We start from the raw sequence: 25,390 nt of genomic DNA, 5'->3' as shown, positions 1-25,390 counted from the left end.
ACAGTTTTGCCTAAGAAAAACCATCCTTTTTTTTTTAAGCCATTGAGCAAGAATGAGATGTCATGGCTGATTCCAGTGATTGCCTCTGATTCCCCCTTCCCTCTGTAGGTTCCTTATGTGACACTTACGTAAACACGAAATAAGGTCTTTCAAAGGCAAGAAAGCTTTTTGAAATCTGGTCATTGGGATATTTATTGAGCTTTGTGCAGAGTACTGGATGAATGCTTGGGCGAGCACAGTACGAAAGAGTAGGCATAGACAATCCCTGCCCACAAGGAGTTGGTCCACTAGAGGGTCCTGGCTCCTGGTGACCAGTGTAGTTTTGTGTATGCAGTGTGGGCTAGGTGGACTTTCTGTGAGAAGAAACTGGGAGCTCAGGGAAGCAGCGTGGCCTAGTAGATGGGAGCATAGACCGTGGAGTCAGAGGACCTGGGTTCTAATCCCGGTTCTGCCACTTGTCTGCTGTATGGCCTTGGGCAAATCTCTGGGCCTCAGTCCCCTCATCTGCTAAGTGGGGGTTCAGACTGTGAGTCCAAAGTGGGACAGGGACTGTGTTCAACCTAAGTGTCTTCCCCAGTGCTTAATACAGTGTCTGGCACTTAAGTAAATGCTTAACAAATACCACTGGAAATAAAAAGATAGTAACAACCTGGGAAAATAAGGCTTTACGTAGTAGACATTGTTCCCTGTCCTGACCTGGGTGGGCAGTAGCCTTATTTCAGCTGAGGATGAGTGGAAGCGAGGATCAGCAGAAACCCTGAAAATGCAAGCTCCCTGGGGACACACGAGCTCCCTGGGGATACAGTTGGCTCCGGCCCCAGAGCTGGGACATGCCGCAGCTGCGAGCCAACCAGCCACTTGCCAGGGATCCAGGGCTCTGACCCTAAAATGGTGAGATTCCCAGCCGCCCTCTCGGGATCCGGCACTCTGAGGCCGGAGCTGTGAGCCGCCCACTGGGGATCCAGTGCTCTTACGTCGCAGGCTGTGGTGGCAGAACCCCCGCAGAGCTGGGTTAGGCTGAAGCCGGTGTGGGCCAGGGAAGCCCAGAAGGAGAGGTGTGGCCCTCTTTCGCCCCTATCGCCCAATTGAATTGACTTTCCCCACAGCCCAGTGCTCCATACCTCAATAAGGGCAAGCTCCTTTCCTGCTCCCGAGGAATAATCATTACGGCACTTATTGAGTACCTACTGGGCCAAGCACTGGAATCGATTTGAGATCGTCAGATCAGACGGCGCACCCCTGCCTCACTCGTGGTGCACAGTCTGAGGGAGGGAGACCAGATTCTGAACATCAGAGTCCCAAATCCCCACGTCACCCCCTCCTCTCTGCCCCCCAACCTCAGTGTTTTACAAGTCCCCCACACTGGGTTCTGCTTGCAGACTCAGCTCTCTGAATCATCGAATGAGATGGCCGGCACTTTTCTACAGGAATAAAATTTCCTCAGTTGATTATAGTCGGGTTCTCATGAGACCAGCGGTTGAGTCATCATCATCCCTGGGAGTAGGAATAGGCCATGTTCCTAATCTCGTGTGTGTCCCCTGTCTGCCCCATTAGATTGTAGCTCCTCCTCAGCAAGCATCTGTTGCTAGAAGTGATGGTATTTATTAAGCACTTACTGTGTGCAAAACAGCGTGGCTGGAATACACAGGTGGGAATTAGACCTGATCCCTGTCCCTTGTGAGGCTAACAATCTAAGAGTTTGTGGCAAGAAGGGTTTGGAGACAGACACATCAGGAATGATGAAGAATTGCTTCCACTCTTGTCATATACTCCCAAGTGCCCAGTCCAGTGCTCTGCACTCTGTAGGCCTTCGGTAAATCTGGATGTCAGGAATGATGAGCCCAAAGCTTTGATTTCTCCCCTCTCAGTGTTGAAGCTGTCCTGGAGAAACCTAAGGAAACCTCAGCCAGCCATGATGAATGGGTTGTTTCCAGTGTCCTCTACGACTGCAAAAGACTGGCGAGGAGTTGGGTTTTGAGAGAAAGAGAGCGGCAGAGAGAGAGGAGAGAGGAGGCTGGCCAGGAGGGAGGGATGCATCTATTTCCCACCTGTGTATTTTCTCCCAGCACTCAGTACAGTGATCTGCACACGGTAAGCCTGAAAGTACTACTATTACGTACTACTATTACTAGTACTAGTGATGGCATTTATTGAACACCCAGTTGGTGCAATGCAGTGTACTAAGCGCTTAGGAAGTGCAACAGATCATGAGCCACATTCCCTGCCCTGAGTGACCTGAGTCCCTACCACAGGGACTGTGAATAAACCCGTGGACTGGTAGAAGATGTCTAAGACACAGTCCCTGTCCTCAAGAAGGCTACTTTTCAGTGAGACGGACAAGTGGACAGAAAAGACTAGCCAGTGATTCAAAGAGCTTAAGAAAGGATAGAGGCAATAAGGAGAAATGGATAAATAGGGTCACAGCATGCTTTCGAGTGCTGAAGCGGCTAGAGGAAATTCAGGATCTTATATGGATGAAAGTTTCTAATGTGATGTGTTAGGACTTTTTTTAATGACATTGGTTAAGCACTCACTGTGTGTCAAAAACTCTTCTAGACTCTGGATAGTTGCAGGTTAATCAGGTCAGACTTAGTCCCCATCCCACATGGGGCTCACAGTCTAAGTAGGAGAGAGAAGTTATAAATCCCCATTTTTCAGTTGAGGAAACTGAGGCACAGAGAAGTTAAGTGACCTGCCCAAAGTCACAGAGACAAGAGGCAGACCCAATCTTCTTCTCAGATCTTTTCCTAGATCATGACATTCCATTCTTCCACGTGGTCTCCTGAGCCCCACGTCTCATCTTGTATTGCTAAAGGGACAACACAGTCACAGTAGGGTCCCTTCAGTCTGTTAACCAAGAAACCTAGAGAAGCAGCGTGGCCTAGTAGATAGAACACGGGCCTGGGAGTCAGAAGGATCCGAGTTCTAAGGCCGGCTCCGCCGCTTGTCTGCTGTGTGACCTTGGTCAAATCACATAACTTCTCTGTGCCTGTTACCTCTGAAAAATGCAGATAAAGGTTGTAAACCCCATGTGGGAAGGACTTTGTCCAACCTGAATATCTTGTATCTACCCCAGCGCTAAGGGTAGTGCCTGGCACGTAGTAAACATTTAACAAATGCCATAAAAAAAAAAAATTGGAATTAAGGGGCTCCCGGCAGGAGCCTAGGCAACAGGAAAGTTTAAATCGTGACTGGACGTGGGTTCAGACCCTACACATGCTCTTCGGGCTCAGCTTCTCCCTCAGCCCAAGAGCAGTTCAGTCCTGAGTTCCTCACTTCAATCAGTCAATCAATCACTGCTCTTTACTGAGGGCTTGCTGTGGGCAGAGAACCAAATGCAGCATTTCAGAAAATACCATAGAGTGGGTAGACCCAATCCCTGCGTACAAGGAACTTACATTCTTCAGCGGAGACAGACTTTAAAATCCATTACAGGGAGGGAAACGGTAGAGTATAGGGTTATGTACGTAAGTGCTATGGGACTGGGGAAAGTATAGAGGGGGCGAAGGGGCTCACAGCCAGGTTCATAGTTGGTACAGAGGGGAAAGCCCTAGTGGGGGAAGGCTTCCAGGAGAAGGTGTGGTTTTAGGAGGGATTTGAAGGATTGGAGCGTGGGGAACTGTTGAATATGGAAGGGGAAGAAGTCTCAGGCCCAAGGGAGAATGTGGGCAAGGGGTTGGGTGGCAGGAGAGATGGAATTGAGGTAAAGAGAGTGTTGGAATGGAGGTGGGGGCTCACTTTTCTGTTGGGCAGAAACTGGGCCTCTGCTCAAAGCCTCTTGCCCCTCCCAAGCGCCTGAGTCCTATATTCCATAGGGGGTGAGCACTGGAGAGTGAATGAACGCTGGGCACTACCTGCCTCATCTACCCCCCTTAAACCATATTAAATTAGAACTTGACACCATTTCAAGTATTAAATCTGGCTTTACCTGTCCCTAGGTCAGTGTTTGTCCAGTGGGAGGTGTTGGTCACTAGCAGTAGTATTGATTAAGCGCTTGCACTAGTCTCTATAGGCTGATAATATGCTATGCTGAACTTTTTGTCGGCTTTTTGGAAAAGTGAAGGGCAGAATTCTTATTTTCCCTCCCTTTGGCTGACAATCACCCTCCATCAACAACGTCCTGGGGGTCGTGTAAGAGAAAGAACGTGCTTGTTGCCCCCGTTGTACTTGCCAATCTAAGAACAAGAGATGACATCAAGAGGTACAAAGCAATGTGGTTTCCTGCCTCGTCCCATATTGGTGTACAGACTCGTGCCCGCAGAGTAAAGATTGCTATCCCCCAAGCCCCTCTTTGCCTTTTCCAACATCCCCTACCCCTCCCCAGTTCGGCCTCAGAGCTGGGCCCAGGGCCAGGGGGATGCCTGACCCTGAGAAGCCTCTCTGCTCCAGCAGACACCAGGACTGGGAAAGAGCTCTGGAGCTCATTCTAGCCCTTTGCTGAGGTGGAACTAGAGAAATGGTATTGGGCCTGTGTTCTTGGGCCCCATGAGGAATTGAGGAGCTGGAATTGAGGAGCCCGCATTTGATTATGGAAACCTCCAGCCTTAGGTGGATCCACCTCAGAAGGCCTCTTTCCACAGACTAAAACAAGTGGGCTGTGAGACTTGAACAGCAGAAATCGCTCAAAAATTCGACAGGAAAAGACAGTGGGAGAAAGCAACCCTGAGGTATGAATGTCATCGGCTTTTGATTTCCTGGTCACCAGGTGGGTACAGTTTCTTGGCCGGGTGCTAACCTGGCTGATTAGGGCTGTACAGATGGGGAGGGGACCAGGGCTACCTGCTAGCTGAAAAGTTACCGTTCCAAACCAGTGTCTCTGATTCTCTGTCTCTCTCCCAATTTTGATTCTGCTCCCAAAACCCAGTTACACACAGTCGTGTCTCCTAGCGAGACCTGGGCCAGGAGAACCCTGGCCCTGGTGCGTGGCTAGCGGTGGGCCGTGCTAAGGGAACTGACAAGGCTATTCACTTTGGCAGGAAATGGTAATTGGTCCTTAATATACATGCAAAATTGAATTGTTGGTAGCACAGAGCTTCAGAGATTACCCAGGCAAGGTGAGAAAATGATCGCAATATAAATTGCCCCCTCGTACAGCAGAAAGGGATTTTACCAGCTGCTTTTTTTTCCCACAGCACTGAAATCCACAAAGAGCTGTGCTCTTTTAAATTACACTTAAACACGGGGCCGACCCCTTCTGGGGAACAGAAGCAGCGTGGTCTAGTAGACAGAACATGAGCCTGGGCGTCAGAAGGACCCAACTTTAGTACCAGCTCCATTGCTTGTCTGCTGTGTGACCTTGGGCACATCACTTCACTTTTCTAAGCCTCAGTTATCTTCTCTGTGGGAATTAAGGCTGTGAGCCTCATGTGGGACATGAACTGTGTCCAACATGATTACCGTGTATCTTCTCCAGCTCTTAGAACAGCAACTGGCACATAGCAAGCACTTAACAAATAAAAACATAAAAAAAATGTTCAAGGGACAGGTGTTGTACCGTAAGGGGAAGACGAGAGCTTTCAGGGGCTTTGGAGGCCATTGACATCTCTGCGCCAGTACCCCTGGGCTTGCCCCCTGCCTGTTTGCATTGAGCAGAGGGCATCCCTTCAGGGACATCATCATCATCAGTGGTATTTATTGACCACTTCCCATGTGCAGAACACTGTACCAAATGCTCGAGAGAGGACAATACAACCAAGTTGGTAGACGTGTACTCTGCCCACAATGAACTTACAGGCTGGAGGGGGATGATGGATATTAATATGAATAAATAAGTTAAATAACCCCACAAATAGAGCCCCGAGAGACTAGGCCCCTAACCTGACTTGACCCACAGTCCTCAGGGGCACACTGGGTGGGAAGAGGACAGGCTGATGACTGCTGAGTAGGGAAGCCCTCTCTGGGAAAGGGCTAGATCCAGCCTCATCGTCAGTGCCCAGGGAAAGCATTGACAGAGCAGTGCTCGTTTCCAACCCCACCCTCGGGACAAGGAAAGTGTGGCCCTGGGGGTCCCGACGCAGACCCTGGCCTGTGAACAGCTGGTCTCTAAGTCCCCATCACTGCTGTGATCGTGTCTACCAGCTTTATTGTATTGTACTCTCCCAAGTACTTAGTAGAGTGCTCCGCATTCAGTAAGCCCTCAGAAAATACTACCGATTGTTTGATCATTGTGATACTGTGGCTTCCATGGGGAGAGCCCAAGTGCTCCCAGTAGGTATCCCCTGTTACCTGTTCCCGGTCAGTTGATCAATGGTATTTATTGACCACTTACTCTGTACAGAATGCTGTAAGCTCATTGCGGGCAGGGACTATGTCTGTATATTGTTCTATTGTACTGTCCCCCCAAGCACTTAGTACAGTGCTCTGCACACAGTAAGCACTCAATAAATATGATTGAAGGAATGATGGAATAAAAATACACTTCAGTAGAGTGGTAGACATGATCCCCAAGGACTTTACAGTTTAGTGGGTGAAGGCGGGCATTAAAATAAATTACAGATAGGAAAAGCAGCGGGGCCTAGTGGAAAGAGCTCAGGTCTGGGAGTCAAAGGACCTGAGTTCTAATCCTGACTCTGCCACTTGTCTGCTGAGTGACCTTGGGCAAGTCACTTAATTTCTCCATGCCTCAGTTACCTCATTTGGAAAATGGGGATTGATGCTATGTGCCTCATGTGATGCATTCTGTACATATCCATCATTTATTCACGTATAACTGTCCGTCTGCCCCTCTAGACTGTAAGCTTAACAGAGAATGTGTCTACCAACTCTGTTATATTGTATTTCCCAAGCATTTGGCATAGTGCTGTTTACACAGTAAGTGGTCAGTGCTCGATACATATGATTGATTGAACCAGCCAGGGGTTAGTATAGTGCCTGGCACATGGTAAGTGCTTAACAAATACCATAAAAAAGAAGGGAGGGTGAATAGAATAGAAAGATGAGAGGATGGTCAGGAAAGGCTTCTCTCTGGCCTGGAACTCCCTGCCTCTTCATTTTTATTTTATTTTTTTTTATATCTGATAGACCACCAATCTCTCCACCTTCAAAGTCTGATTAAAATCACATCTTCTCCAAGAGACCTTCTCTTTTCCCCTACTCCCTGCCCCTTCTGCATCCTCTAAGTACTTGGGTCTGTATCCTTTAAGCACTTGATATTCACCCCACTCTCAGCCCCCCGGCACATAGATGCACATCCCTAATTTATTTTAATCTCAGACCCCTCTTCTAGACTGTAAATTCTTGGTGGGCCAGGAACATGTCTACCAACTCTGTTATTCTCTCCCAAATGCTTAGTATAGTATAGTGCTCTATCTACTGTAAGCGCTCAGTGAATACCACTGACTGATTGATTCCTGGAGATGTGATTTTAGGACGGCTCGTTGCTTGTTCCCGCCTCAGGCATCGCGGCACTCTACCTGCACCTGTACAACGTGTACGGAGACCCTGGCTATCTACACACAGCGCATGACTACGTGAAGAAGAGTCTGAGTTGCCTGACGAAGCGCTCCATCACCTTCCTGTGTGGGGACGCGGGGCCCCTGGCCGTGGCGGCTGTCGTGTTCCACAAGCTGCAGAATGAAAAGCAGGCCGAAGACTGCATCTCTCGGTAACCCTTTCCTTTTCCCGTTCCACTGTGGGGTCCGATATCGGTCAATCCTTAGCACTGGATGCTTAATCTAATACTTGTAGTATTAAGTGTTTACTAAGTGCCAAGCTCTGTACTAAGCCATGGGGTAGAATCGAGATCATCGGGTCCCACATGGGGCTCACCGTCTAAGGAGGAAGAACAGGTATTGAATCTCCATTTTGCAGATGAGGGAACTGAGGCAAAGTTGAGGAGATGGAGTTCCAAGCCAGAGCAGTGACGGGGCAACGAAAAAGATTACGTCCCCTTCACTGGTGAAAGAGATAAGATTGAGATAGAGAAAGAAGCTTGGTATTAGCGGAGCAAAGTAAACAGCCTGGGATATAATAGGAATTCAGCAGACTAAGGGGAGAGCTGATTGAGTATAATGCTGATGGTAAGGAGTTTGATGTGAAAATGGATGGGTAACCATTGGAGGTTTTTGAGGAGAGACTGGATGTGGATGAGTGGTGGTTTTGGGGGGGAGAAAAATGAGAGGGGAGAGAGGAAGCAGGGAGGTCAGTAATAATAATAATTATGGTATTTGTTAAGCACTTACTACGTGCCAGGCAGTATATTAAGCACTGGGGTGGATACAATCAAATCAGATTGGACACAGTCCCCGTCCCTTGGGGGCTCACAGTCTCAATTCTCATTTTACAGATGAGATAGCTGAGGCACAGAGACACGAAGTGACTTGCCCAAGGTCACACAACAGTCAAGTGGCAGAGCTGGGATTAGAACCCATGACCTCTGACTCCCAAGCCCATGCTCTATCCACTGCACCTTGCTGCTTCCTCAGTGAGGAGGCTAATGCAGTAGTCAAGATGGGATATGATAAGTGGTTGAATCGGAATGGAAGCAGTAGAGGAAAGGGCAGATTTTAGCAATGCTGTGAAATTAGAACTGACTGGATTTGGTGATAGACTGAATATGGAGGTTGAGTGAGAGAGTGACTCAAGGATAATGCCAAGGTTAAGGGCTTGTGAAACAGGGCGGACTGTGATGCTGTCGACAGTGATGGAAAAGTCAGGGGAGGACAGAGTTTTGGTGGGAAGATAAGAAGTTTTGTTTGGGCATGTTAAATTGAAGTGTCAGCAGAACAGCCAGGTAGGGATATCCTGACGGCAGGAGGAAGTGCAAGACCGCAGAGAGGAAAAGAGGTAGATTTGGGAATCATCTGTGTAGAGATGGTAGTTGAAGTTGTGGGAGTAAATAAGTTCTCCAAGGGAGTAGGTCTAGATGGAAAATAGAAGGGGACATAGAACTGAGCCTTGTGGAATTCCCACAGTTAAGGGGTGGGAGACAGAGGAGGAGCCTGTGAAAGACACTGAGAAGGAGCAGTCAAAGAGATAGGAGGAGATGGGCAGTCATTTGAAGTTCTTGAGGAATGGGGAGATATGGACAACCTTTTTTGGAAGAATGGTGTAGGCAGCAGAGTGAAATATGGAACTGGAGTGGGAAGAGACTGGAGGCAGGGAGATCAACGAGGAGTCTGACGCAGTAGTTAGGGCAGAATATGATAAATGCTTAGATTGATAGGAAAGGATGGATTTTAGCCATGTTGTGAAGGTAGAACAGATAGGATTAGGTGACAGATTTAATATGTGGGTTGGATGAGAGCGATGAGTAGAGATAACGCCAAGGCTTGTGAGACAGGGAGGATGGTGCTGTTTACAGTGCAGTGATGGGAAAGACAGACTGAGGACAGGGTTTGGGTGGAAAGGAAGGAGTTCTGTTTTGGCCACGTTAAGTTTCAAGTGAGAGCAGCATATCCAAGTAGTAACATTTTGAAGACTGGAGGAAATGAAAGATCGAGAGAGAGATCAAGGCTGGAGATGTGTATTTGGGAATCATCCACATAGAATTTGAAGCTGTGGGAGCAAATGAGTTCTCCAAGGGAGTAGGGGTAAATGGAGAATAGAAAGGGACTCAGCAGTGAGAGACTCGTACAGTTAGCAGGTGGGAGGCAGAAGAGGATCCAATGAAAGAGATTGAGAAGCAGTCAAAGAGAAAGGAGGAGAGCCAGGCGAGGACAGTGTCAGTGAAGCCAAGGTTCGATGGTTCCAGAAGGGTGTGGTCCACAGTGTCTAAGGCAGCTGAGAGTTCAAAGTGTATATGGATGCAGTAGAAGAATTCCTGATCCAGAAGGGGATCATGAATGGGCAGGGAATGTGTCTGTTTTGTTGTTATGTTGTACTCTCCCAAGTGCTTAGTACAGTGCTTTGCACACAATAAGCGATCAATAAATATTGTTGAATGAGTGACCTTGAAGACGGCAGTTTGTGTGGAATGGAGGGGGTTGTGCTTCATACAGTTGTTCAGGTAAAGAAGTGGAGCCTTGGCGTTCGCTGAGAAGCAGATCTCTACTTGAATATGCTGCTCTCACTTTAAACTTAACGTGGCCAAAACAGAACTTCTGTCTTTCCACCCAAACCTGTCCTCCCTCTGTCTTTCCCATCACTGCACTATAGACAGCACTATCCTCACAAGCCTTGGCGACTTGGCGATACCTTTATTCATCTCTCTCATCCATGTGTGAAGGTTTTGGAGGTCATAATAGAACATGAGAAAAGGAAGGAACCGTGTCATCACCTTTTTGTCCCATGAAAAGGAAACCCAAAGCTTTGTGTAACCCAGTTTAAAAGGAAGCCTTTTGAACACATTGCCTGTCATGCCTTGAAAGTTGGCTGTTTAAAAGATGATTTTCTGCAGTCATGGTGATGTTTCCACCCCACCCCTCTCTCTGATTTGAGCCACCTTGAAAAGTGCTGGTGCTTTCTCTGCGCCATAAAGCCCTCCAGAATTCCAAATCAGTGGTCTGCTGTGAGATCTTGGGCAAATGACTTAACTTCTCCGGGCCTAAATTACCTCATCTGTAAAATGGGGATTCAGTACCTGTTCTCCCTTCTGCTTAGATTATGAGCCCCACATGGGAAGGGGACCTGGTCCGGCCTGATTATTTTGTGCATATTGTAGTGCCAGGTACGTAGTAAGTGGTAAAAAATAAAATGATCTTTTTAAGGGGAGTGGAGATTTAGGACTACAATTCAATGGAAAATCTGTATGTATCCCCGGGGATTCGGGCTGCGCAGTTGGGCATGGTAATTTCTGTTTAACTCCTCAGATCCATCTACAGATGGATCCCAACTTCCTCCTCCAAACAGCGAGAGCAGGTAGCCTTCCTCGATAATTCTTTCATTCAAAGATGGAGATCCCGGCTTCTGAGTCCCGAGGACTTCCCCGAGCCTAGGCGGGGCTCAGAGGGGTGAGGAAAGCGGTTGTGAGCCCATTCGGAGAGCTCCCTGAGATAGCTTCTTTCCCCCATATGCCCAACACACCCTGGGAATGACTGAGAGGCCCTGGAAACCATTACTGTCTCCTCAGCCATTTTTTTTTTTCCAGCAGTACTTACTCAGTCAGTTTCTCTCTCTCCCTTCCAAAGTTGGCCGTATTTCAATCAATGTGAACATTTTGAAACAAGTGAATGAGCGCTCCTGGAGGCTAAGGTTGTCAGAAAACTTAAAATAGCTATGAGGCTGTGTAAATGCCATCGTGTCTTCAGTCAATCAGCACGGACTCGGCAATTAGAGGGAAATCGCCGCTCTCAGCAATCATTGGAGCTGATCGAGGAGCTTAGTAAATTCATTTTCATGTTCGGAGAGCACAGAGAGCACCTTTTATTCCTGGCAAAGTCTCTGGTAGAGTGTCGAGACAGCGTCCTGGAAGGCAGGCCTCTGCCCTCGCTCCCAGCCATGGGGCTGAGGTGAGGTCAGTGAGCCCTGCTCCCTGGTGCCAGTCTGAGGCCACACCGCTAACCAGTGTGCAGAAGTGCTTGATTACGCTTGAAGCAATAAAGCTTCGTGAATCCTGTAAATGGGAGAGAAGAGAAAAGCCGTGCCAGATTCCGAGGCATGCACCGTGTCGGGAAAACCACCCTCAGCTCCACGCGGGGCAAGCAGTACTTGAGAAACAGCGAGGCCTAGTGATAAGAGCATGGGCCGGGGAGTCAGACGACCTGGGTTCTAATCCTGGCTCTGCCACTTTTCTGCTGTGTGACCTTGGACAAGTCACTTAACTTCTCTGTGCTTCAGTTCCCTCATCTGCAAAATGGGGAGTCAAACGTTGTTGTCCTTCCCACTTAGACTGTGGGCCCCATGAGGAACCTTGATTATCTTGTAGCCACCCTGGCGCTTACTACAGTGCCAAGCTTGTGGTAAGTGCTTAACAAATACCACAATGTATTTCTTTGATTTTAATATCCTTACACTCTGCCATTCCTCCTATCTGAAATTAATTTTAATGTCTGTCTCTCCCTGTACACTGTAAGATCCTGGTGGGCAGGGTTCACGTCTGCCAACTCTATTGTATTGTGTTTTCCCAAGCGCTTGGTACAGTGTTTTGCACACAGGAAGTGCTTAGAAAATACCATCGACAGATAAATACCATAGCCAAACAATTCTTCTTGCCTGTACACATGGGTGTATCCTGCAGTAGATCTTGGAAGTACTGTACTTTCTGGCTATGAAGCATTTCACAAATGTTGCAAGCCTCTTGAGGAAGCATCTCCAAGTGAATTCTTCCTTTTAATTCCCCACATTTCTTACCTTTGGCATGACAACTGCTCCTTTTCTCTTCCTTGTTGCAAATGATGACATAGCTGAAAATTTGGCCACGAGAGTAGCTCGATGCCTCGATCAAATCAATCAATAAATGGCATTTATTGAGACCTTGCTGTGTACAGAGCACTGTACTATTACAACAGAATTGGTAGACATAGTCCCTGCCCTCAAGGAGCTTACAGTCTAGAGCCTCAACATTCCCGTGCTGCTGTCCTTCCAAGAGTCCAAGAAAACTGGATGTATTCAGAGGAAGAGCTCTTGAAGAAGCCCTGAGCTGCTGAAAGACAACTGTTTTCTCTTTGAATTTTTGATTCCTAAAATCCCGTCTCATACCATTTTTGCCATACTCTCTCTCTCTCTCTCTCTCTCCCTCTTATGAGAGATCGTTGGGTTTTAAAAAAAGTGGTCATTCAGTTTATGCAGACATCATGCTTTAAAAAAAAAATCCGTGTTTCTCAACTAGAAAGAGAATATAGGTCCACAAGAAGCCGCATGGCCTAGTGGAAGGACTACAGGCTTGGGAGTCAGAGGACCTGGGTCTTAATCCCGGCTGTGCCACTTCCCTACTGTGTTACTTTGGCCAAGACATTTAGCTTCTCTGGGCTTCAGTTCCCTTATCTACAGAATGGGAATTCAATTCCTGTTTTCCCTCCTGTTTTAGACTGTGAGCTCCATTTGGGGCCTGACTATCTTGTATCTACCCCAACACTTAGTACAGTGCTTGGCACTTAGTAAGCCCCTAACAAATTCCACAGTCGTCATCATCATCATCATAAGAGAGGCCACTTGGCTCCATTTGGTCTCTGTCCAGGGCACCCTTTTAAAAGTTAGGAACCTCTAGACTTTTAGCTTGTTATGGGCAGAGAACTTGTCTGCTAATATTGTTACATTGTACTCTCCCAAGGGTTTAATACAGTGCTCTGCACATAGCGAGAGCTCAATAAGTACGATTGATCGATCGTACTATTCCACATCCCTATTCTGGACACTTGCCCATGAATTTACCCAACCCTGGTATTTTCTCCCTGCAAGAGTTCCCCTGAGTGAAGAATCATTTCCTTTAGTTTGTTGTGAACCTGCCAACTTTAGCCGTCAATGGGTACCCCCTCATCCTGGTGAGCAACAATCCTGTCTTTGCTTTGCCCGCAGCCTTTCATAGTTTTGTAACCTTCAGTCCTGTCCTCTTTCTGACACTGGGCGCCCCCAGAGTCAAGGCACAGAGAAGTAAAGCCCCACTGCCTCTACCCAGGGTGTGTCCAGAAGTAGCATGACTTAGTGGAAAAGAGCTCGGGCTTGGAAGTGGGTCGTGGGTTCTAATCCTGGCTCCGCCACTTGTCAGCTGTGTGACTTTGGGCAAATCACTTAACTTCTCTGTGCCTCAGTTACCTCATCTGTAAAATGGGGATTAAGACTGTGCCCCACGTGGGACAACCTGATTACCTTATATCTGCCCCAGCGCTTAGAACAGTGCTTAGTAAGTGCTTAACAAATGCCATCCTTATTATTATAACCTTAAGTAGAGGAGTTTTGCTCCAAGTTTAACACCTGGGCACATACAGGAGGTGTTGGACAGTGGCTTGCAGGGGATATTTGAGGCAGAAATACACGGGTCTGCTCCTTGTAGGATCGATGGGGCTTAGGGGGAGCTTCAACCCAATCCCTCCAGACTCTACTGCCAGGCTGCAGCCTGCAGTCAGCTGGTCTTCCTGGTCAGAAGAGTTATCCTGGGTAAGAGGGGGAGGAGGAGAGGGGGAAAGTGGGTAGGAGGAGGGGACACTCAGATGCTTCGTCTTTGTTCTCCCATCCTGAAAAAGCTTCAGCCCAGTAATGTCCATGTAATTTCCTGTCACTGCCCCATGTCTTGATCGAGATCGGCCCCTGGGGCATGGGATGTTTTGTTGGGGGTGGAGTTGAGGGGGGTTGCTGCTGGCCCCCCACCTAGTGAATTCAGTAGCCAGTAAGGAAGAAAGCCTATTAGCTCAGACCCCTCGCCAAAGTAGTAATGTGCTATCCGTGAAATTCCCAACAGAATTCAGACGCCCTCTCGGAAGATAAAGAGATCAAAAATCTTTACCCTCTATGCAAGAGTATCAAAGTCAGACTCTTAAAATGTCCTTAAACTAACAGCAACAGCAATTTGGGACCAGATTTTTAACCCAGATTGTGGATTGAGCACAGATTAGCCCTAGTCTGGTACTCGTCGTAAATTTCACCTGTGTTTCCTTCTCTCATGCCCCAAATTAGAAACGTAAATATCTTTTTTTTAATGTTATTCACTATGTGCTTACTATGTGCCAGACACCATACTAAGCATGGGGGTAGATGCAGGCTAACCAGGTTGGACACAGTCCCTGTCCCCCATGGGGCTCAAGGTCTTACTCCCCATTTTACATTTGAGGGAACTGAGGCCCAGAGAAGTGAAGTGACTTGCCCAAAGTCACACACAGACAAGTGGCAGAGTGGAGATTAGAATCCAGGTCCTCCTGACTCCCAGGCCCCTGTCCTTTCCATTAGACCACACTGCTTCTCCTCTTTGGGCTTCTTGATTGGCCAGATTGGCTGACTCGAAGGAAGAACTCCCTGGGGAATGTCAGTCATATGGTGGCCTGGAAGAGGAGCTTCCCTCCTGGCAGACATCTTCGGCCCTCGCTCCACCCACTGGCATCAAGCCAGAGCTGAAGCCAACCGATTTCTGGGCCCTGGGGGATGCCGGCCTGCTCTTGCCATCGGCTGGCCGTCTAGTGTTCTGTTTGGTCTTTGGTGAGGGGGGAGGGGTCACTCCTCAGGAAACCAAGCCTCATTTGGGCAAGGGGCAACCCTAGGGGAGTACCTCCCCAATGCACCAGGAACCCGGATGAGTGCTGCGTGCTAGAGGGGGCAATGAGCAAAGAAGTGGGGCAACCCCCGGGCGAGAGGCTGACCCCTGCGCCGTCCAACGCCCCCTCTGGTGTGTGTTCCTGGCCTGCAGCCTGCTGCAACTGAACAAGCTGGATCCCCGCGCGGCGGACGAGCTGCTCTACGGCCGGGTGGGCTACATCTACGCTCTGCTCTTCGTCAACCGGAGCTTCGGACAGGAGAGGGTCCCCCAAAGCCACATCCAGCAGGTACCGCGGTCGCACCGCCCCTCCATCCCGCCGCCGTGCCCCAGCCCTTCCCCGAGGGGCAGGTTCCCCCACCCCGCTGCCCCATCTGGCCACCCCCCACTTCCCGGGGAGGCTGTCTGGGCCCAAACGAGAGAGACATCCTGCCGGCATCATTGGCGGTGGCGGCGGAAGGGAACAGAGATCAGATCCTTTGATGGGTTCCCCCTCGTCGACTTCCAGGTTGCAGAACTCAAGGACCTGCATGCCTCCCCCCAGCTCCTGTTCTGGACCGAAAAGCATGTCAGCTGCTTCCAAACACCTAGAACACAAAGGGGCCGGGCCTTGCTAGTCACTTAATAGTATACTGTACTGGATACCCACTGTGTGGGGAGCACCGTACTGGACTCCTACTGTGTACAGACCACTATTTTGGGGTCCTGCTGTGTGTGACCCACTGGACCGAGCACCTGCTGTGTGTAAAGCTCTATATTATGCTCTTGGGAGAGTAGAATAAAAATTAAAAGGCCCAGACCCTCCACTCAGAGAACTTCCCTTTTGCTGGATGAGCAGGACAGTGTCCAAATCCCCGTGCCCTCTTCTGCCCACCCCCTGCAACATCTCCCCCAAGTGGAGTGCTTGGCTTTAAAGCAGTCCATCACTCTGCCCCCTCCTCCCTCACCTGGCCTCTCTACTTCTATAACCCAGCCTGCACACTTTGCTCCTCTAGTGCTAACCTTCTCACGTGCCTTCATCTCGCACCCACCCCTGGCCCACGTTTCTGCCTCTGGCCTGGAATTCCCTGCCTCCTCAAATCCAACAGATAATGACTCTTCCCCCCTCTTCAAAGCCTTATAGATGGCTCATCTCCTCCAAAAGGCTTTCCCAGACTAAGCCCCACTGTTCCTCATCTCCCACACCCTTCTGTGTCACCCTGACTCTAGAGCACTTAAGTCCATATCTGTAATTTTATTTATTTTTATTAATGTCTATAGCCCCACTCTAGACTCTGAGCTCATTTTGGGCAGGGAATGTCACTGTTTACCGTTGTATTGTACTTTCCCCAAACGCTTAGTACAGTGTTCTGCACTCAGTAAACCCTTAGTAAATATGATTGAATGAATGAATGAATGAATGAACTCTCCCCAGCTGATTCCACCCCATCTTCCCCTACAGGTGTGTGACATGATCCTGGCGTCTGGGGAGAACCTGGCCAAAAAGAGGAACTTCACAGCCAAGACCCCCCTGATGTATGAGTGGTACCAGGAGTATTACGTCGGGGCTGCCCATGGCCTGGCTGGAATCTATTACTACCTGATGCAGGTGAGCGGGGAGGGCTGGGGGCATTTAGAATCCAGTTTTCTGATGACCACCTGGAGCCCAGCAGCCAGTTCTGCCTCCCATTGCCTTCTCATCAACCCCAGGAGCCCACCACCTAGGTCCCCGCGACACCCTGGAGAGCAGCCTGGAGAGACTCCCGGCCTAGCAGTCACCCAGAGGGGCCAGGTGTCAAGTACATGGCGTTTTCAGAGACCCTGTGCCTTGCTCTGATACACTGGGGTAACTGTGTTGAATGGGAGGAGGGGGACAGTAATAATAATAATTATGGTATTTGTTAAGCACTTACTATGTGCCAAGCACTGGAGGAGATACACGGTTGTCCCACATGGGGCTCACAGTCTTAATCCCCGTTTTATAGATGAGGTAACTGAGGCACAGAGAAGTTAAATGCCTTGCCCAGGGTCACAGAGCAGACAAGTTACAGGGGGCGGAGGGCAGTATCGGGGGACCACCTGCACAGTTCACCCTTAATTTTCTTTATATCTTCTTCCGTCACCTGAACTGGGCAGAGCAGAGAATTCCAGGGGGATGTTGACAGTCAGGGTCTGGGCCAGGTATATCTGCTCAGCAGTGCACCACCAGTTTTGCGGGGTGGCCTGGTCTGATGGAAGACCCATGGGACTGGGGGTTCAGAGACTGTGTTCTTGGCCCAACGCAGTTGTGGTCTGCAGGGCACCTTTGGATAAGTCACATAATAATAATGATGATAATCATAATGATAAAGTTCGTTGTGGGTCGGGAATGTGTAAGCCAACTTTGTTCTAGTGTACTCTCCCAAGCACCTAGTACAGTGTTTTACACATGACTCAAATACTGTTGATCAATTAGTTGATAATCATAATGGTAGTAGTTATTAAGCACTTACTTGGTGTCAAGCACGGTAGTACAGTGCTCTGCACACAGTAAGAGCTCAATAAATACAATTGAATGAATGAATGAATAAGTTCCGGGGTACCTACAATAATAACATGAATTTGGGGGATTTTTGGCCCTCGCTTTGGGCCAAGCACTAGCACTAAGCACTGGGATGGATACAAGATAATTAGGCACAGTCCCTGTCCCACAAGGGGTTCACGGTCTAAGTGGGAGAGGAGAGGTTTAAAATCCATTGGACCGATGAGGAAACTAAGGCACAGAGAAGTTGTGACCTGCCCAAGGTCACCCAGAAAGCAAATGGGGGAGCCGGGATTAGAATGCAGGTCTCCTGACTCCCAGGCCTCTGCTCTTTTCACTAGACCACCCTGCTTTTAGAAACTATGGTATTTGTTAAATGCTGACTATGTGTGCCAAATATACTAAGCACTGGGGTAGATTCTGGTCACAATCCCAGCTGAAAGGGGTGCTCAATCAAAGAAGTAGTAAGAACTGGTGATTTAATCTCCATTTTACTGATGAGGCAACTGAGCCACAGAGAAGTGAAGTAACTCGCCTAAAAGCCGGGACTAGAACCCAGGGCCTCTGACTCCCAGGTCTGTGCTCTTTCTAATGGGCCCCAGTTTCCTTGTCAGAAAAATTGGGATACCTGTTGAGAAGCAGCTTGGCCTAGTGAAAAGAGCATGGGAGTCAGAGGACCAGGGTTCTAATCCTGGCTCGGCCATTTGTTTATATTGTGTAATCTTGGGCAAGTCACTTAACTTCTGTGCCTTAGGTTCCTCAACTGTAAAAATGGGGATTCAAAACCTGTTCTCCCTCCAAGATTGTGCACCCCATGTGGGACAGGGACTGTGCCCAACTTATCTTGCATTTACCACAGCATTTAGAACAGTGCTTGACACATAGAAAGCACTAAAGTATCAGTATTATTATTTCTCCAATTTACAGGCACTGTTCTAAGCACTGGGGTAGATACAAGGTAATCAGGTTGGACAGAGTCCAGTTCCCACATGGGGCTCTCAGTCTTCATCCCCATTTTACAGATGATTTAACTGAGGCATGGAGAAGTGAAGTGACTCGCCCAAGGTGACACAGCAGACAAGTGGTGGTCCGGGGTTAGAACCTGGAACCTTCCAACTCCTAAGCCTGTGCTCTATACACTAGGCCACACTGTTTCTCAATTTGCTTGAAGGGAGCAACTCAGGGGGCCCATGCTTGGGCATTTCCTCAGGGATTCCATTTTCTTGTTGGTCTGGCCATGCCCCCTGCCCTCACACCTCCCCTGCAGTCACGGGATCTTGGAGCACGGACTCATCTCTCCTGGAGCAGGTCAGAAGTTTCCATTCAGATAGCCAGCGGCCCATGGGTGCGAGGGGCAGAACCCTCTGGGGGTGCTGGCACCCGGTTGGGGGTGCACAGAGAACCGCTGAGAGGTCAAAATGTGGGCACGACCCCACCCCGATCTCTCAACATGAACTGCTTCTGATCTCTGGGCTCCAGAAAGGCAAGATGTTTCTGTTCTGATGCCATCTGTCTGTCTGTGTCACTCCCCCTCTCCCCTCCTCACTTTTGCCCCAGCCTTGCCTCCGGGTGAGCCAGGTGAAGCTGCACAACGTGGTCAAGCCCAGCGTGGACTACGTTTGCCGACTCAAATTCCCTTCCGGCAATTACCCACCCTGCGTCGGCGACACCAGGGATCAACTTGTCCACTGGTGCCACGGGGCCCCTGGGGTGGTCTACATGCTGGCCCAGGCCTACAAGGTACCGGACCCCCAGCCCCTCCCCGCGGACCAGGCCCTCACTGGAAGCGGCTCTTAGAGCGGCATTCAGGGACAACGAATTTGGACCACTGTCCCGGGCCCAGGTAGCTACACTGGAAAAAAAAGGGTGGGCCTCAGCATCGAGAGAATATGTTTCTTGCACCTCCCTTAGGGAAGAGGGAAGGCGAGGTATTTCACCCCTGGTGAAGCCACCCTAGTTCTGCCCCTAAGAGTAGGGATGGGTCTCTTGGAAACTTAAGAAGGCTAAGGAAAAGCAGCCGCACCAGGGCCCCAACTTCCCCCACTGCCTGGACGAGGCTGCCCGCCAGGCAGCACCGGCTGCTGCCACACCGACTCCTAACTCAGTAGCCCCTAGGAGGGAAGGGGGGGCATAATGTCACCACTGCCAGTGCCCCACAGTGTCCCCAAGTGAGGGGCAAAACGTCAACACTGCCGACGTCTGACGGTAGCCCCAGGTCGGGGGCATAATGTCAACATTAGCAGTGTCCCACAGTGGCTCCGGGGAGTGCGGAGTGGAATGGCCTCACCGCCAGCCTCCCACAACGTATCGCAGTGGTCGCAGGTGGGGAGCGTAATGGCAACACACCACGGTCCTGCAGGTGAGAAGGGTAGGGCAAGGGCAAAATGTCAACAATACCAGTTGTTTAAATCTGACCTCTATGTCCTGAAAATGCTTTTTTCTGGAGGAAATGGGCAGAGGAGCTCACTCCTCTCAGGAAGTGATAGGCTCCGTTCTTCCCACGGGCAAAGGACCCCACCTCAGCCCCTCCTTCCCACTTCCCTCCAGGGAAGGGTAACCAGCTGCAAGGCGGGCACACATCTTGGTTGGGGACCAAAGTCTTTGCGTCCAATAATCGGGACTGGGGGTCTTTGGGGATTCGACTCAGTCTCACCCCAAGCCCCAGAGACCGCTCCTTTGAACAAGGGGGCAAGGAGGGGGCCACTAGCACCACACCCATGAGCCTGGCCTTGCCCCAGCGTGGGCCCCAGATCCAGACCTTGCAGTGAGGTTGGCCTGAATTGGCATGGAGGGGTCATGCCCAAGTGACACTTGACAACTAACGTCGCTTTAGCGCTCACCAGCTGGAGAAGCGCTACCTCCACCCTCGGCCTCAGAGCCGGATGAGCACCGTCTTGGGGCTCAAGGAATCAGCCGCGGGTTCTATAGCATGGAAAAGGTGGCGGCGGCTGCTGCCCGTGACAGCTAATTGGGAATTAAGTGGTGTTCGTGCCGTTCTCCTGACCAGACCCACTGGCGTTTATTCCTAGCAAGGCGAGCCAAGGACCGTTGGGGACTTTGTCTCAGCCTTCCCAAAATGCGTCCCAGAAACGCCCCCACCGGCTTGTGCCACAAGGGAGGATTGCGGGCGGGCCTCAAGGAGACATTGGCATTGCGGCTGGGGCATCTCTTTTTCCCCCCTCTCGCCCCTTCCTCCCAGGTGTTCAATGAGCCGCAGTATCTCAGCGACGCACTGCAGTGCTCCGAGGTCATCTGGAAGTTTGGTTTGCTGAAGAAAGGCTACGGGCTGTGCCACGGGGCCGCGGGCAACGCTTATGCCTTCCTGGCGCTCTACAACCTGACCCAGGATGTCAAGTTCCTCTACAGGGCTTGCAAGGTCAGTGTCCAATAAGGAAGTCCCTGTCTCGTTCGCCTTTGGAGTGCCTCTCGATTCATCGGCCCTGAAAACCCAAACCAGGAAGGGCCCGGAGTGGCCGCTTCCGATTGAACTAGTTATGGAGAAAAGTAGGTGATCGTGACCAGCAGGAGGGTGGGAAAGACGAGGCACCGGGCAGTCTTCTTGTGGCTTTCATTTGCACCTCTTTCCTTCTGCCACTCAGACAATAATAATAATAATAATAATAATAATTTTGGTATTCAGGGCTTAGTAGCTGCCAAGTACTGAAGTAAGCACTGGGTGGATACAAGATAATCAGAACACGTGAGCCATGGGGCTCACATTCAAAATAGGGAGAGCAGGTTTTGAACCCCCATTTTACACATGAGGAAACTGAGGCACTGAGAAGTGAATTCCCTTGCCCAAAGGCACACAGTGGCAAATGCCAGAGCTAGGTTTGGAACCCAGGACTCTTGACTCCCAGGCCCATGCTCTTTCCACTAGATCATGCCACTTCTCAAGTGACAATTGACAGCATTTGTGCCACTTTCCTCTCCCAGAAGCTATTTGAGCCTCTCTTCTCCCCACTGTGTCCATATGATGTAAGCTCACTGTTGGCAGGGAATGTGTCTCTTTAGAGTTATATTGTACTTTTCCAAGCACTTAGTACTGTGCTCTGCACATGGTAAGTGCTCAATACAGTTGAATGAATGCAGGGGAAGCAGGTTCTGGCTACGACAGCGCTTGAGGGACGGGATGGGAAAGGGTTCTGCCGATAATGGGAAACAGCGAAGACAATGAGCTGACTGCTCACCTTGGTTGCTCAGTTTGCAGAATGGTGCCTGGATTACGGGGAACATGGTTGTCGGACTCCAGACACTCCATTCTCTCTCTTTGAAGGTAGGTTTGCCTCGCCACCCCACACCCCTCCATCTCCTGAAGCGCAGGAACGCGGGGTTAGGGAAGACGTTGTATGGAGGAGAGGTGTGACCTAATGGGTAGAGCTCAGGCCTGGGAGTCAGAAGGACCTGGGTCCCAATCCTGGCTCCACCACTTGTCTGCTGTGTGACCTCATATTTATTAAACTCTTATTATGTGCAGAGCACTATACCATAGTAAACTGTGAAATTCCCTGCCCACAATGAGCTCGCAATCTAGAAGGGCGAAGGCAGGCATATTGATACATACAAGTAAATAAAATTACAGATATATATTTAAGTGCTGTGGGGCTGGAAAGCGGGGGGAAGAGCCAAGGGAGCAAGTCAGGGAAATGCAGAAGGGAGTGGAAGATGAGGAAAAATGGAGCTTAATCAAGGAAGGCCTCTTGGAGGAGATGTGCCTTCAATAAAGGTTTTGAAGGTGGGGGAAGAGTAATTTTCTGGCAGATTTGAGGAGGAAGGGCCTTCCAGGTTAGAAAAGGGATGTGGGTTAGGGGTTGGTGGAGAGACAGGCAAGACAGAGGCACAGTGTGAAGTTTGTCACTAAAGGAAGGATGGATAGTAGAAGGAGAGAAGTGAGGTGAGGTAGGAAGGGGCAAGATGGTGGAGTCCTTTAAAGCCAATGATGTAGAGTTTGGGTTTGGTTGATTTATTTGGTGGATGGGCAACCACTGGTGATTTTTGAGGGTCGGGGGTGACATCCTAAACGCTTCTGTAGGAAGATCATCCAGGCAGCAGAGTGAAGTTTGGACTGGAGTTGTGAGAGATAAGAGGTAGGGAGGTCAGTAAGGAGGCTGATGGAGTAATCTAGGAGGGATAGGATGAACTATTAGCTTGGTAACAATTTGGATGGAGAGGAAAAGGCAGATTTTAGCGATGTTGTGAAAGCAGGACCGAAAGGATTTGGTGACAGATTGAATATGTGGGTGGAATGAGAGAAATGAGGCAAGGATAGCACCAAGGTTACAGGCGTGAGACGGGAAGGAGGGAGGTGCCATCTATGGTAATGGGAAAGTCAGGGAGAGAACAGGGTTTGGCTGAGAAGATAAGGAGCTCTGTTTTGGACATCCAAGGAAATCCAAGTAGAGATGTCTTGAAGGCAAAGGGAGATGCGAGCCTGGAGAGAGGTAGAGAGATCAGAGTAGGAGATAGAGATTTGGGTATTGTCTGCATAGAGATGGCAGTTGAAGCCATGGTAACAAATGAGTTCTCCAAGGGAGTGACTGTAGATGGAGAATAGAAGGGGACCTAGAACTGAACCTTGAGGGACCCCCAGAGTTAGGTGGTAGGAGGTAGAGGAGGAGCCTGCGAAGGAGACTGAGAATGGAGACAGAGAATGACTCTGATTTTCTCTTTATCTCTCCCCAGGAATGGCCGGAACGATCTACTTCCTTGCAGACATGCTGGTACCACCCAAAGCCAAGTTTCCAGCTTTTGAGCTGTAGAAGGCCAAGCCCTTCTCATCCCTCCACCCCCTGCAGCTTGCCCCTGGGCCACCTGGGATCACTCAGTCTGCTGGCTAACCTGCTCTGATGCCTTCTCACTAAATTCAGGGCAGACCCTGCAGTTGTATAACTGACCTTTTCTACAATCTAATCCCCTCGTGGTTGTGTTTATCTGCACTGAAGAGATTAAACTTCTGCTTCCGACATCTAAAGAGGAAAGGCAAACAGTTTGTTGGCAGAAAGGAGAATGCGGGGAATATGTATTTCAGGCTTTTGAGGCCCAATTAATGGTTCACTAGAAGCTCATCCATCTGATTTAAACTGACTCTATTTGAAACTGAAAGGGGGATTAACTAGAGACAAACACTGATCAGAATTGGTGATGGTTCTCTGCCTTTTCTCCAGTATTCGTTTCTGTCTAGCCAGGAGAACAGGCAGCTTTCTGGCTGAGAAACCGATTATAAAGCTTAAGGCAAGGGTCGGGGTGCAAACCCTGGTGACTGGAATACAAGCAGCCAGGCAGTCAAAATCTAGACCCCTACCCCTTTGGTCAATGACAGGCAACGAATTTCCCCAAGGAATTTTTTTAAAGCTCCCCCAGATACCTGTACAGGCTGAAATGAGATGATCAGTAAACACTTCCTCTGCAAAAGGAGAGAAAAGTTGGATGGGATCTATGGAGATGGCTATTCCTTTGCTATTGTTTCCTTTAGAGCGCTTTACTATTTTGAATGCATTTGGTAAAAGATGTATATTTTGTCGACTGACCACTGGAAAGCTAAACGCTTCAGTTTCCTAAGAAGTCTTCCCTGAGCTTGATCTTGGGTATCCCAGCTCCTAGAGTGCTCTGGTTCTGTGCTCTGCTTCTGCTGCCTTGGGTGAGAGGTCTGGGCCAGCCAAGGTTCAGTTCCCGGAGTGTGAAGAGCAGCGAGTGCTCAACTCTGGGCCACAGGGAACACAACCACACTGCCCAGTCCTGCCATGGCCTGGAAGACCCGCTTCCTGGGCATTGCTCTTTCCCTAGGTCATCCTCGCTCCCGCCCACTCCACACTATCCTACTGGCCAGGCCGGCCCTGACCTGCTCATGGCTGTGCAGCTGCTTCGTGCCTCCCTTGGGGAAAGTGTTCTCATCCAGGGATTTGGGGTCCAGAAGGGCAACTGGTGTGTGCCCAGTAGTTCCCGGAAGAAAGATTTTTGTTTCCTCAGAATCCTGGGAATAGTCCGTCCTTTGAGCATCAAAGGTATGGGACTTGGAGAGCCCTATGACTGAGGCCTGGTCCCTCTCTGCCCTATGGCTGATTCCAAGGCTTGACTGGTTCCTCCAGGCTCACAGTGGCTTCCCACTGCTTCCTAGGGCTCTGAAGGGTGAGGGTCAGCCAAGTTGTCAGCTGGGGCTTTGTCAGGAAAAGTTTCAGGTGGAATGTTTGGAATTCCAGTAAGAGCATGTATTGAACAATGAAGCCAGCCTTTGACTCACTGTTCTGGCAGGAAGAATAAAGGTCATTTGGTTTGGTTCAATGTCTTTTTAATCGTATTCTTTTAATACTTACTGTGTGTAGAGGACTATACTAAGCTCTTGGGAGAGTGCAATACAACAGAGCTGGTAGACACATTCCCTGCCCACATTTTCTTTCTGTTTCTGCTCTTTGAAATCTCACTACAATTATCCAAGGGAACAGGGGCACAAACTATTCCTAATACCTGTGGTATTTAAGTGCTTACTGTTTGCCAAACACTGTCTTATACCTACCTAGTTCTTAGCACAATCAGGTCAGACACAGACCCTATCCCACATGGGACTCACAGGTATTCCATCCCCATTTTACAGATGATCATACTGAGGTATGGTGAAGTGACTTGCCCAAGACCAGAGTCACCCATCTCCCAGGGAAGGATTCGGGAATTGATGCAGCGAGAGAGCAGAATCAAGGGCTGAGCCAAACAAAATGTATTCCACATGGTGGATTGAACTTCCCTTTTGGGAGGAATATGATTAATTATATCCAGGATTCCCTATCGGGAGGAGTATGCTTACATGTTGCTCGCACACGGTGAAGAACCAAGTTTCCCTT

The 25,390-nt window shown here is 49.4% G+C and overlaps 1 protein-coding gene across 1 annotated transcript in view; it reads left to right on the top strand.

Moving 5' to 3' along the window:
* The window catches only part of LANCL1 (LanC like 1), a 47,416-nt gene extending 22,576 nt beyond the window's left edge, over positions 1 to 24,840 (top strand). The window contains exons 3-9 of the mRNA XM_029068745.2: positions 7,396 to 7,603; positions 15,212 to 15,347; positions 16,500 to 16,646; positions 19,116 to 19,298; positions 20,758 to 20,934; positions 21,762 to 21,834; positions 23,241 to 24,840. Of these exons, the coding sequence (XP_028924578.1) occupies positions 7,396 to 7,603; positions 15,212 to 15,347; positions 16,500 to 16,646; positions 19,116 to 19,298; positions 20,758 to 20,934; positions 21,762 to 21,834; positions 23,241 to 23,317 (1,001 nt within the window). The 3' untranslated portion in view covers positions 23,318 to 24,840. The remainder of the gene's footprint in view (positions 1 to 7,395; positions 7,604 to 15,211; positions 15,348 to 16,499; positions 16,647 to 19,115; positions 19,299 to 20,757; positions 20,935 to 21,761; positions 21,835 to 23,240) is intronic.
* Positions 24,841 to 25,390: the final 550 nt, after the last annotated feature.

Source organism: Ornithorhynchus anatinus, chromosome 7, assembly GCF_004115215.2.
Source record: "Ornithorhynchus anatinus isolate Pmale09 chromosome 7, mOrnAna1.pri.v4, whole genome shotgun sequence".
In the NCBI taxonomy this organism is placed as follows: Eukaryota; Metazoa; Chordata; class Mammalia; order Monotremata; family Ornithorhynchidae; genus Ornithorhynchus; species Ornithorhynchus anatinus.
The sequence above is the reverse complement of the archived record's forward strand: the minus strand, read 5'-3'. Positions and strand labels throughout refer to the sequence as shown.